The following is a 13,958-nucleotide window of genomic DNA, read 5'->3' as shown; positions in this document are numbered from 1 at the left end:
TTACACACACACAAAAATCATGGACACTGACACTAGAAAGAAACTTTTTAGCAAATAATGTGAACATGGGAAGTACGGATGTAAAAACTCTGATTGTGGGTTACTTGTTCCCGCTTGCTGCAATAATTTTCAAGTCACAGCAGTGGTGTAATGTTTAACGTGACAGAAGGAGAAATTATGAAATAGATGGCCATTAACATTTAACTGTAATTCATTCAAATTACATGCAATTTATTTTTTGTCCTGGATCCATACACTTTTTGAAGTACAGTCCTTGGCACGCTATAATGAAATACTAAAATGTATTCAGTGTGATAAAGATATATTGCCTGCCGTAACCGTGAAGCAGGGTAACTAATATTCTCTTTAGTTAAAAATTAATAGATGCATGAATCAGCAAAGGCAGATGTAATTTGGAAAAAACAGTGTACTGTATTCCTAGTAAAAGCCCATAGTACTGCTGTTGTAAGGTTCCCTTTACAAACATTCTTGTCCCTCCAATCTCCCTACAACACTCTTCCTACTATTGTGGTGGCCGATTTAAAATGGATCAAGTACTGTACAAAGGCCAAGACGACGTAGCACTAAAAATAGCATGATAACCTGAAGTGTTACTTATAGTAGTTACTACTGTAACCAGAAGAGCTACACTGATTTTTTTTACCATTTCCTCTCTCATCCCTTCTCTATTATACAGACATGAGGGAGACACAATTCTCACACACCTAGAGTGCGATGACTGATTTATTAAAGCCACACCTTTGGAATTAACAGGAGGAACATGGTTGCCTAATCCTGGTATATTCTCTAGGGTCAGTGATAGTTCATACAGATAATCCCAAGAGCAGCTGTCTTCCCCACCCCCACCCCCAAACCGGCATGGTTTCCAAATAGTGGAAAGACTATGCAGGTCCAGATAAAACAAAGGACAAGCACATAATAAAGTGGCATAACTGGTTATTGTCATTTATGAATTTTTCAGCAAAAGATTTGGCTTCCCTCAATGCACAAACAGCCAGGAAGAATATATTATTTGTGTGATACTGAACTATTCAAGCGCAAAAAAAGTTGAAGTACTAAAGAATCAAGCATTATGTGGACACCCTGAGGAGATCCTTTGAAAATAAAAAGCCACCAGACAATAAAAGGAGTTCTCACTGATTTCTCAGAATGAAAGAATGGGAGTTTGCACTCCCATTCTTTCATTCTGGGAGGTGCAAAGAAGAAGGTAAAGATTATTATCACTAGTGTCGGCGGAAGGGTTAGGCCTGAAATGTGTGTATTCAAGACATGAAGTATGGTTAAAGTAATTTTTGTGCACATCACACGCAAGTCCACCCCATTTTAGAGACAGACTACCTCAAATCACTGGAATCCCTAATTAGTTATTAAATTGTCTGAAAGGAATTTCACAAGACCAAACAATGCAAGAAGACATTTCTTAATACCTGATTGTGCTTCATTAAATGGAGCCCAGAAAGGCCCAGACCCAGCAACAGATCGCTCATTATTTCCTCCACTAGGATGGCGGCTGTGTTTCCTCCACGAATGGGGAGAAGTTGGTGGAGACTGCTGTGGTGAAACGACTGGAGATGTAGACTCCTAAAAATAAAGGAAACTAATAAATGCTGAAATATATTTGTAAAAATCACTGGGTAAAAACCAGTATCCCAGAAATGAATTTCTATTTATATAATTTCTTCCCTTCCTTCTGTCCCCTTCCTTTGAACCAGATTACAGGTAGTCCAAAAGTGACTTACAACTGGTGCTTACACTTACAATTTCAGTGTCCTGTAGACACATCATTACCATTTGTAATCTTCCCAGCTGACTTCTAACAACCAACCAACCATGGATGAGTCACTTAACTACAAAGGGACTGCCATTGCTAAGTAGTCACGTATAGTTTCCTTAACGACCACCTTATTTAGTGACAGATTTGCCAATCTCAATTGGCAAATGTGAGGACGACCTGTATGAAGATACACGGGGCGCTTCAGGGAATGAATTCTTTTACTCCTCTCACTTTGACGAAACTGTTTCTGCTACTGAATATATGAAGCTGGATTTCGCACAAGATATAATTTTATTAGAATAGGTTAACATGTTTTGAAAGGAACAGGTCCTATCTTTTTTATTGCAGTACAGCATTACATGAATAAATTAATATCTCCTCACCACTGAATAATTAAAATACTCCTCCAAACAATGACAGATGCAACTATTAGGACAACAGCAATTGTCAAAAGATTCTTGTGGAATCAAAATTTAGTTCTCTTAATTGAGAAAAAAATGAAACAAAGAAACAAAAAAACTACAGAGAATTACATGGTGGATGAAAAGTCATGCTGCATGAACCAATTACCACTTGAGGTCCTTCTTTGCCCCTTTTCAAGCAAAATCTGCTCCAAAGATTGGACACTCTTTTGAAGCAGATGTTAAGGGAATGACTAATAATGTAGAACTGCTCTATTCTAGGTTTGTTGATGAAAACCATTCCAATGATATTTACAGAGATTCTCCATCATCCAGGTCATGGTTGTCCCAAGGTGCTTTTCAAGAGGCAACTGGACTTTCTGGTTTTTCTTGGAAGACATTTTGCTTCTCATCCAAGAAGCTTCTTCAGAGCTGAAGAAGCTTCTTGGATGAGAAGAGAAATGTCTCTTAAGAAAAACCAGAAACTCCAGTTGCCTTTTGGAAAAGCACCTTTGGGACATTCTGACAATGGATTTTACTCTATCCATGAAACATTCACCAAGGATAGTATAGTTTGTATTCAAAATTTCTGCAGACATAAAATCGTCAGAAAAGTTTCTAATTCTCATTTGCTGCAGTTCAAAGCTGTCTGATACTCAATAGACAGGGTACCCCCACAATTTTCCCAGCATTTATTCTCTTACTGCAATTGTCCTTCCCACAAGTGTGGGGTGACAGGAAATACTCTTTCAAGAATGTCTTTCGGTTAACACAATCTCTGGATCAAGCCCAGCTTGTTCAGACACGCCTGATTCCAAAGCATTCAGTAACAATATATTATATACCGTATTTATCGGTGTATAACACGCACAGGCGTATAACACGCATCTTCATTTTAAGAGGGAAATTTCAGGAAAAAAAATTAAATTTCTAAATAAAAACTTTGAAGCAAAATAAGGGTAGCTCAGAACTTTTTTTTTATTAATATTATTACCACTTATAAGGTAAATCAGTGGTCCCCAACCTTTTTGTACCAGGGACCGGTTTCAAGCAGAAAATTTTGCAAGGACCGGGGGAAGAGAAGAGAAGGAGGCTTCGCTCTCTCGCTGCTCCACCATCCAAGGAAGAAACTGCTTCAAAGAAGCGGGGGGCTTTTCCTGTCGCCGCAGCTATTCCGGCGCCCGTTTCACCCCCACTCCCACCCTGCGCGCGCTTCAATCCACAGTGTCCCATTCTGCCTGCCTGCCTGCCTGCCTTAGTTTCTGGTTGTTTGGGAGCAGCTTCGGCTGAGAATAATAACTACTCGCCTCTTTTACTCAGCCGAAGCTGTTCCGATTCAACCATTAACGAAGGCAGGCAGGCAGGCAGAACGGAGCACTGCGGGCGGGCGGGCGGGCGGACGGACGGGGTGGGGAGAACGGGCGCTTCAGGGAAGCTGCGGCGACAGGAAAAGCCCCCCCCCCGCTTCTTTGAAGCAGTTTCTTCCTGTGCTGGTGGAGGAGCGAGAGAGCGACTGAGAGAGCTGACCCAGAGAGAAGGACAGGCTTCGGTTGCTTCCTCCCTCCCCTTCTTTCATTTGTGTCCTTGATCCCCGATCCCAGCAGCATTCACTGAAGGCTTCTTAACATTATATCGACGTATAACACGCATACATCATTTGCCCCCTATTTTCAGGGGGGAAAAAGTGCGTGTTATACGCCGATAAATACAGGTATATCTTAATGGAATTATATTACATGTTTCTACCATATACAGAAAGCAGTTGAATGCATAATTTTTATACAAGTTATAATCTATCAGCTCTATGGTTTTCAGTTGAAGGCGGTCAGATGAAAAGTAATCAATAAAGGCTGACTATATTTAGCAATCTGTTCTAAGCAAGGTAAACAACTTGGTCAAAACAGTATTACTATGGATACATGAGTTAGGGCTGTGCAAAGCCTTCCAAAGAGGTATTTTTCTGTAGAAACCATCTTTCCTGAAATAATTAAAAGTTATTTACAAGAATTTCATGGAAGCTAATCCCAGATCTTTGCACATGCATACATGGACATCCATTTTGCTTCACTTCAGCCGCTGGAACCTATTGACTCTATATACTTACTGCCAATGATTTTCACTTTTCCCCCTTAATTTTTAACCTGCTTTTTCTCCCTGATATTGGATGAAGATCAACTTTCTTAAAATTAAGTCAAGTAAATCATAGATGGTGAATTTTTACATCCAAACTGTTCCTGAGACCAGAGATCTGGACCAACCTAATTCTAGGCAGATGATTGCAGAGGGTTTTTTTTATAATTCTTCCTTGCAAAATATGCCTCAGATCAGGTGTATCTAATTTGTGGGCCATGGGCCACATGCAGTCCTGGACAGCTAGTAATGTGATGTCACAGGATCATAAAAGTATAAAAAGAATAAAGGAAGTTTGATTTGTACACACATTAATTGTATTATACATTTTATATGCAGCCCAAGAAAATTCCTCTTCGCTCAATGCGGCCCAGGCAAGCCAAGAGATTGGATAACAAATTTGATGCCAACTAAAACAGCACTCAAGATCAACAGAGAACAGACTGCAATTTCTCAAAACAAAGGAGATAGCACAAGGTTATTATTATTCAAATATATGGATAGCTGGAAAAATGACATTTAAAATAGTCCTGTTACTCTAAATTATCCAGAAGCAAATAAATATTCATTTAAGGTCTTCAGAATAAAGCAAGATTCTTGCAACCAGTGCAATTGTTACTTTCCATATTAACTTGCGCTTCTGGACAATTTTCATTGTTAGCCTCACAAAAAAATATTGTGCAATAATCAAGACAACATTAGCTACAATGAGACATTTTATACACCCGTAGTTCTGACTAGTAATACAACTGAAGCTGCTGAAAAAGCTCCTTGATACAGGAGTTCCCTATGCATCTACACAATCACCCTGTTCAACAATATGGGGAAATGCTGAAGACCAATCTATAAATTAGCAATCAAGATATTAATCCTTGCTAAATCCAGTATTTTATTTTGTTCACTAGTTGCACAAATAAATGTTCAGCAGAAATTGTTTAGAAAAATAACTGTAGAATTCCTGAACTTTGCATCTTTCAAATTAAAATCGGATCAAGAAATAATCCACACTGCTGTTCCCATTTAAAACTACCTATTTATCTTCGCATTATCTTCTACACCACTGTATTTTCAAATAAATGGGAAGAGCTGGTGTCCAAACCTTCCATATTTAAGGTCTCCTGCCCTGAGCAGGAGGTTGGATTTGAAGACCTCTAAGGTCCCTTCCATTCAATCATTCTATGTTCCTATTTAAGAGCATATCATTTCCTAGAGTAGCTGGGGAGGACACACATGCAACAAAGGGAAAAAATAATCTGTTCAGCCAGCACTATTTGTTCTTTTGGAAGGAATATGCTAAGTTTGGTCATAAAAATACTAAAGTCTTTTATTTTATAAAATAAAAATAAAAAATTAAGCTACGTACATGTGTGAAATAAGAGTAAAAAAGACTAGCTTGAGAAAGAATCTGTTGAAAACATTAATAACTTTGAGATTCTAGGATAAAATCACAGAATCTGTTTTGCCTGGTACACAATTTCTTAAACAAGTTAAAGTAAATTTAGCTAAGCTTGCAATTATTGTTCTTTTTATTTTAACTTATCACAGGACTAGTCATGAAAGACACATGTACCCCTAAGTCAGCCTCTAGACTGCATTACCTGTTGATCTGTAGCTGGACGTTGCTGAACTATATCATGGCTCACAGAACCCTTTTTAGCTTGTATTCTGCCTGGTGGAGGAGGAATTGCACCTGAATAGGAAGATGAGTTATCAGCATCTGAAGAATACATGGATGAATGCCTTAATTCTTGCTCATTCTTTGACATCACAAATCGGGGTAGGGGGAGGTCTTTGACTGTCAAAATAAGATGACATGGATTAAGAAGCTTATATTACAAAATTTCTTATTACTAATAAATTAAAATATAATTTTAATTTGAGCTGCTGCTAAAATTCTGTTAAATCATATTGTATTAAAATAACTAAGATTGTGACAGTTCAGTTAAGATCCAAAGAACAATTATCTTCAGGATCAGTATTTTCAAACACAGAAACATCAATACAGGGAATCCTCAATTTACAACAGTTTGTTTAATGACAGTTCAAAGTTATGACACTGAAAAAAGTGACTTAGGACAGTGTTTCAGAGTTATGATCTTTCCAGTATCCCCATGGTGACATGGTCAAAATTCAGACACTTGGCAATTGGTTCATATTTATGATCACTGCTGTGTCCAAGATCATGTGACCTTTTGCAACCTTTTGACAAGCGAAGTCCGATTCACTTAAGAACCAGGTTACAAACTTATCCACTGCAGTGATTTATTTAATAACTGAGGCAAGAAAGGTGGTAAAATGGGCAAAATTAACTTAATGTCTCACTTAACATCAGAAATTTTGGGCTCAAATTTGGTTGTAAGTTGAGGACTACTTATAGTTCAATCTAAGTATAAAATTTAAACATTTTAATAGGGATAATTTATTTTCAAAATGTCCTGAAACTTTAAACACATCTCTTTAACATTTAATATTTTGTGTTTGTTAATCTAGAAACAAATATCAGAAGGCATTTAATTCATAAATATATATAGGAGTTCTGTAACAGCGAGAAGCTTCAATGAAGTAAGAAAATATAACTTTTAATACAATGTACATACATATGTAATTTTGAATCATTTTTGTCAAAAAATAACTGAACAAGTTTAATGTTTTTGAGTCATTTGTTTAATTGGGTTCTCTTGATCTAGCTTTAGGACAGATGATGTTTTAGGTCACATTTATGCAAAAATATTGAACATTCAAAAGGATCCACAAAACTTCAAGAAACACTATATTTGCATCTAAATAATAGTGCATGGTACCTTAAGAAGATGTATCAGAGTAATTTAGCCCTGAGCTTACTGTATCAATATTACAATTTCCCAAATCTAAATTTAAAACATTTTAAAGCAGTCTTGACCAATGAAGCTGGTGAACTGTAGGAAGAGAATCAAAATAGTTTCAACTCAGATTCATGGAAAAGCTTGCATCTATTAATGGAACAAACAATTATTTTAAAAGCAAGCTCCCAAGTTTGAAAAGTGTAGCTATCTCCCCTACTCCCAATAACACCTTTTAAAATATTTAATCCACTGCAAAGTTTTCGATATCTAATGAAGTATCACAATCTGGGCTTTTAGCCGATTAATTGCAAAAACACCTCAAGCGCCTAACAGCATAATACCTGAGCAGCCAGGCATTAGAATGCACACACGTTTCTCTGCTTGTGCTTTTTTCAACCTGCTTCTATACTTACTGACAATGAATGAAGAACTTTTACTACGCATTACTGTTCCATTCTTCTGTAGGTTCACTTATTTATTCCTATTTCCCACTACAGGAAAAATGATTAAATAAGCACCGACTTTGAGAATAAGTTAAAGTGAAAATCCGGCCAAGCTGTTTGACATTCCTTTTCATATTAAAAATAAAATTCTGTGTTTTCCCTTACACTTAAAAATGCATGACAATCTTAAGACTGAAAGCTTTATGCATATATGTTATAGGTTTTACCTACATGTAAGAAGTCTAAAACTTAGCTTTCTTTTTTTGTTGCTCAAGAGCTGGAATTCTGTAATTATTCTACTTTCTTGTGATAGTAAGAACACTAACGCAAGTCATGCATGAGACACTGTTTTCTGAGTTCCTTATTTCATTTTTGAGGAACTAGGCCAGTAATATATCATAGTCAGACAACAGGCATATTTTTAAATTTGATTTTAATATGATTTCAAGGCTTACCAGAATTTAAACTTTCCATTCGTAGTGGAAACCCAGACTGAGCCACTGCAACAAGTTTCAAAGCAATGTAGAACTGGCTTCTTCCGAAGTATCCAAGTCTAGTTGCACCACAAAGTTCCATGATCTACAGACAGATCAATATACATAATCTGAGATTGTATCTGTCTATAAAGCTTAGCGTTAATATATGCATTCTATCAAAGGAATAAATAATTCCAAAATCCAAAGTTAATGATAATGAGCCATTTCTCAATAGCTTCATATTGTAATAAGACAATTTTGCAATGCATGGGTGCATATTACTTATTATTGATTTCCTCATTGATAATATGCCTGCAGCACTGCACAGTGTAATCATGCATTTGTAACTGTAAACGAAAAATTTGGCAATCTTAAACATTTTAATAGCCACTGATTCAAAGAAAATAAAATCCACAAAAAGGGCAACATAATGAATATCTATAGGTGACTGAAATCATACGAATGTTCACTACAAATTGCAAACCTTTGTTTAGCAACGATACTGTTCACCAATAATGCTAAAATATTATAAGGTACTAATTTCCTAGTTTCTATATTTAACTTAAGTATGCTTTATGGTACTTAATAGTTCATATTCCTGTTGAGCTAAATATCTTAATTTCACCAGTTTGAATACTACTGGTAGTAACCCAATATTTGTTACTGCAATATATTTTGCTGTTTCCACCAGAAAAAGAACCTTATTTTTATTAATTTTATTAATTTCTGAGAATCTCAACTTCAGTTTTTAAATTTTTCTGGCAGCAGCATGCCGTACAAATAAATCTACCGGAAACAATATGTAATGATCTGACTGAAAATATCAACATCAAGTCAATTAGTTATGAGAACTGCTCAGCAACTTCACTGAAAATTTGGTATTAAGCATTCTGGAACCTGTCATACTAGGTAAAAAAAGCTGGGTACTCATAACCTGAATTATAACAGTAGTAATAAAATTGTTGCAGTTTGGTTTGATTTAATTTTAAAAGGTTCCAGTACACACAGAAAGGTTTGCCTAGATATATATATATAAACATACAATAAATTTAAAATAAAACAAAATGGTCTTCTAATGCAACATAAAAAGGATGGCATACAATATGTCTTGCTATGACAAAATATATTGCACAGGCTTGTCCATTAAGTCATAGAGGCATCAAGTTCAACTTGGAGGAGTCTTTATTTTAGCTAAGAAATACCACTGAATTCCTAGAGACAGCAGAGAAAGGACTATCTGTAAGAGATGTTTATTTTAACATAATATCATGACTAGTAGACTACAAGCTATTTCTCTTCTTGTGCAAGTTTAGTCTCTGCAACAATTTGTACAAAAGCTGCAAATGAATGTATAATAGTATTGCAGAATTAGGCCCATTAAGCAAGATTAATTCAATCCCATAAGCTCCCATAATATTTTGGGTTGAAGATTGAGATAACTATGTTTTTTCTGACTCTAAGCAGTATTGATTCAAAGTTTCTTCATTAATTAGTTGATAAATGCTTTAAAGACAAGTCCCTAAGTAGGCAAGTTCTTTATATTCTTGAATTCTTTTTGTAATATGTAAAACACACACATTAATTGCATCTTACTTTAGAGTAACTATATTTATATTCTAGGTTTTTTAAAAAGAACACTCTTTTGAGAAACTTAAGGCCTAGTAACTGAAACATTATCCCAATAATTGCAAGAAACCCATGTGCTATTTAAGTATAGTTCATAAAGTTCTCTAGTTCAATTAATAGCAGCTAAACATGACACAGCATTGTAAGTGACTACTTACTGCATCAGATGTTACCCTTAGCGATACAATTTTCTAAAAATACCATTAAAATAAATTCTTCACATTTGAACCTGAAGGTAAAATTCGCTTTTACATATATTAAACAAAATTGCTTTTGCATACATTAAACAAGTTAGGGAATAGACATACCAACCATGGATTCTGGATTTTTTGCCCAATCCCTTAACAATAGCTCTGTTGTAATTCATCCTAAGCAGGGGGATTAGGATGGAAAAGCTGGAAACATTGTGAGACATTGTCTTACTGTCTTATAGAAATGCAATTGGAGGATTTTTCCCCCTGGATATTTTTCTATAGAGTTCTTAGCTACATATGGACCTTTTTAAAAAAAACCTGAACTCTCTTTTATCAGCTTCTCCATCCCTACCAGATGTGGTTCATTTTTCAGAAAGTTAGTTTGCTGATGAACAAACAAATGGCATGATGGTCCAGTTGCCTTTACATAAAATTGGTATGTACACATTGTAACACACACCACAGAAATTTAAATAAAATTTATACACTTCTGTTCACCAATCACTCCATAAAGGTAATCAAATGTTTAAGTTATGAAGTTCTAACAGAATGCACTGAAGTCCCTGTTCACATGAAACTGCCTAAGTTTCCACTACATTTCCTTCATAGAATAGAAGTGATGGGACACCTAATTTGTCCCAATTTTTATTTTCCATAATTCCTGTTTTGTATTACTGATAGGCTAAAAAAAGGCTTAGTCCAAGGTTCCCTTATTTACTCCACTGGGGTTCTCTGTTAATAATTTTTCTACTGCATGCTTTCTTTTCAACTAGATTCCAAAAATGGAAGATAGTTTACTTATTGATAGTTCACCATATTTAGAACTGGATCTTAGGCAATAACTGGCTGTGAATCAAAAGCAAAACAGTATTTAGTGTTTCTCTCCATTCTGAGTACAAGCACAAACCATATGAAATACTACAGCAATCAGTGAAGCAATCACTACTTGAAGAGTTATACAGCTAAAAATGAACTGTATTATTATGTAGACTGCTGGACATTTATGCAATATACATTACAATGAGGTGAGTTAAAGCTAAATGCAATATTCTGAATCAACAAAGGATAAATTCTATTTTTCAGGGTTGTCAAGTTTTTGTCCCATCCCACTTCTGAATTAGTTTTACAAAGTACTCAACTTCCCATTTCAAACTTTTAAGAACTTCATTGTAAACAATTAAAACACAGCAGAAATGCATATTTATATGTATGCAAGTCAGAGTAGTGTCTATTTTGACTAATATACACATTTATAAATGTAACATAATTTTCATATATGAGCATACATAGCAAACAGTCACATGCACATTTATTAAGTCAGGGCCTTTTTTCTACCCAAATAGAAAAGCAATGAATCAAATGATCTAATGGATCTGAAAAATATAAAGACCTTATACTGATGAGACATCATAAAGAACTTGAGAGCTATCTCACCCTTACCAAACAACAAATTCAGAAACACAATTCTACCTTGGATAGTAATAGGCAGCCTAGTGCCCATTTGGACACTATTCTTTTTATAGCACGGCCGATTGTGGTAGATACAGTCCAAAGTACTTACAGGGCATCTGGCTACATATGTGGACTTTAAAGGTCTAAGTGAAAAACACTGCTTAAAATGTACTTAAAAACAGGTGTCCCCCTCAAAAGAGGAGAACTAACATTTACAATGAATAAAGCAATAAACTTAGCTACTAATCTTTAATACTGATAAAAGTGATAAGCTGGAAAATAAAAGCAAACAGAAGAACATGTATACAGTGTACTTGAACAGATGACAGAATGGAATCTATTTTTACAGTTACAGAAGATGTGGATCTCATTCAAGTGTAAAACTCAATCCCCTTTTAACACAATTGTATTCATAAGCAAATTCAGCAAGTTTTGTCAAAAAGTTATCTTTTAGACATGTTCCAGTTAGTCAAGATTCAAGGCCATGTCCATTTCATACAAGGGGCAAAGCATTCTTAATACAGTCTTTTCTATTTCTTGGCAACAGTTATGTAATACACAGTTCAGGCTTTCAATTAATTTAAAACAATGTAATACATGTACTTACCAACCATATCATTAATAGATAAATGTGTTTTGCTTCATGAAAGCCTTGCCACAGCATGCTAAAGTACAATACACTGCCTGCTTTTTATTTGTTCGAGTTAAGGAAATAATCAGTTACTGTCCAAAAGAGTTGGAAGCACTAATTGTCATTGACCTATTTCAGTGCCTTAAACTTGCAATAACTTCAAAAAGAAGTTGGGCTGCATTCTACATTTAATAACAATAAAAATAAATATGGCACTGATACAGGTTAACTACAACTACTGCTTCTTACACTTTGGGATAGTAATCAAATGATGATGATCAAGTCACACCAATGACCTCACACTTATAAATCTCAAACCACCGAATGTCTTTGTGCAAACTAGTGGAATGAGCTAGTGGAGTAAGTAAAAGTTCAGCATATCAGATTGGGGAAGGAGGTATTATGCCACTTTCTATGAAGTAGAAAAAGTATTTTTAAAAAATATTTAGAATGGTTCAACACTCCCAGAAGGAATCCAAAGAAAAAAAGAAAACAGCTGCACTAAATTTCAACACACATTCCTAACTATAAGGTATAGTTTACCTAGCTAAGCTACCTTATCTAGCTAAGAAGATTATAAAGCATCCACTCCATACCATGAAACTCTGTCCAGTAATTCAGAGTATCAGCACAACAAAACTGAGAAAAGGATTACCATACAGTTAGATTTAATACTAGTGAAGTAGAAAAAAAAGCAAAAACGTTTCTGTGTGTTGCCTTTAAGCACTACTTCCACTCAAAAGTTATAGGGAAAAAAGCCTTGTAATTCTAAATTCCTTGGAAACACCTATCTTCATATTCAGTTCCCAATTTGATATTCTCCTTTATTTTACTACTTTTGCGGAAGACTTCGGGATTGAAAAGAAAACACACCGAGCGATGAACGTCATACCTTGCGCTTCGTCGTAAGTGCTGATCTTGCAACTGGGAAAGAAGAAGTGCAAAAAGTGCTCGAGTCTCGGGGGTGGCAACCGAAGAGGCACCGCCAGTTTGCACTGCCTGCCTCGCTCGGCGGTGCATTTGCAGAAATGGACTCACTTTTCTTTAAAAAAAAAAAAAAATCCACCTGGTCCCCCCCACCCCAAAATGACCCTCCCGCTGCAGCTGGGGCTCAAAAGCCTCGAGGGGAAGCAGGAATTCCCCGTTGACGCTTCCCTTCGCCGAGCCCCCCCACCCCACCCCACTCCACCCGGAGGTCAAAAGCAGCAGTCTGGGGTCGCCTTCAGGGAAAGGCACCGGGTTTACCTGCATGACTATCTCGTTGGGTAACTGCGCGGCGCGGAAAAGCTCCAGGACCCGCCCGTTGGACGCCACTTTCTTGGTGCTCTCCGTGTCGCAGTAGGAGAAGAGGTCGCAGTAATAGCGCTGCTCCGTTTCACTCAGCGTTAAACCCTCCATCTTACACCGGCCTTGCCTTGCCCTGCCCCGGGGATCGATCCTCCAACGGGGTGGAGTGAAGGAGGGAGCGGGGCCGCGCTCGCACGCGCGAAGCCGCCGCCGCCTCCTCCTCCTCGCGCCAGCAGCGGCCGGGGAGGAGGGGGAGGGCGAAGGAGGCCTTCCGCAAAAAAAAAAAAAAAAAGAAAGGAATGAGAGCGCGTGCGTGTGTGTGTGTGCGCGCGCGCGCCTTTCGGCTGTCGCTTGTTGATCTCTCGCCGCGAAGCTGCCTGCCCGACAAGAGTTGCGGAGGAAGGTTCCAATCCAGAGGAAGCCCGACGACAGGGGGGGAGGAGGGGGCGTGGCCGCGCGTGCAAAGCGGAGGGAGGGGGTGAGCGCCCAGCGATGTGAGTCGGTCAAAGTCTCCTAATAAAGTTTCTGTACGTTTCCCTTCCGTGCCTTTGGCCACGCCCATTTCCCCTCCCTCGGGCTCTCTGGGGAAGGCGCGCGCAACCAAGGGGCGGACGGATTTAATTCCGCTCCCGGAAAAGGAGAAGAAAGGGGACAAGAAAGAAAAAAAAAGGCTGCCCGAGATCTCGCGCACGAGACCCGGA

General features: G+C 37.3%; 1 protein-coding gene across 19 annotated transcripts in view; it reads right to left on the bottom strand.

Moving 5' to 3' along the window:
* REPS1 (RALBP1 associated Eps domain containing 1) overlaps nucleotides 1-13,498 on the bottom strand; it is a 46,554-nt gene extending 33,056 nt beyond the window's left edge. For 15 of the 19 annotated variants that reach the window (XR_015750480.1, XR_015750481.1, XR_015750482.1 and 12 more), the window contains exons 1-4: nucleotides 13,216-13,498; nucleotides 8,047-8,170; nucleotides 5,925-6,121; nucleotides 1,449-1,602 (exon numbers count right to left, since the gene is read on the bottom strand). Coding sequence is in view for 14 of the 19 variants with exons in the window: in XM_026666176.2 (XP_026521961.1) it covers nucleotides 1,449-1,602; nucleotides 5,925-6,121; nucleotides 8,047-8,170; nucleotides 13,216-13,368 (628 nt within the window). In the remaining 5 variants the exon portion in view is untranslated. The remainder of the gene's footprint in view (nucleotides 1-1,448; nucleotides 1,603-5,924; nucleotides 6,122-8,046; nucleotides 8,171-13,215) is intronic. The other 4 variants (XM_026666184.2, XM_087970884.1, XM_087970899.1 and 1 more) reach the window with 1 other exon arrangement.
* Nucleotides 13,499-13,958: the final 460 nt, after the last annotated feature.

The sequence above is a fragment of the Notechis scutatus genome, chromosome 1, assembly GCF_049901735.1.
Source record: "Notechis scutatus isolate UNSWTSFEM ecotype Mainland chromosome 1, rNotScu1.2, whole genome shotgun sequence".
Lineage (NCBI taxonomy): Eukaryota > Metazoa > Chordata > Lepidosauria > Squamata > Elapidae > Notechis > Notechis scutatus.
This window is presented reverse-complemented; position numbering and strand designations above follow the sequence as displayed.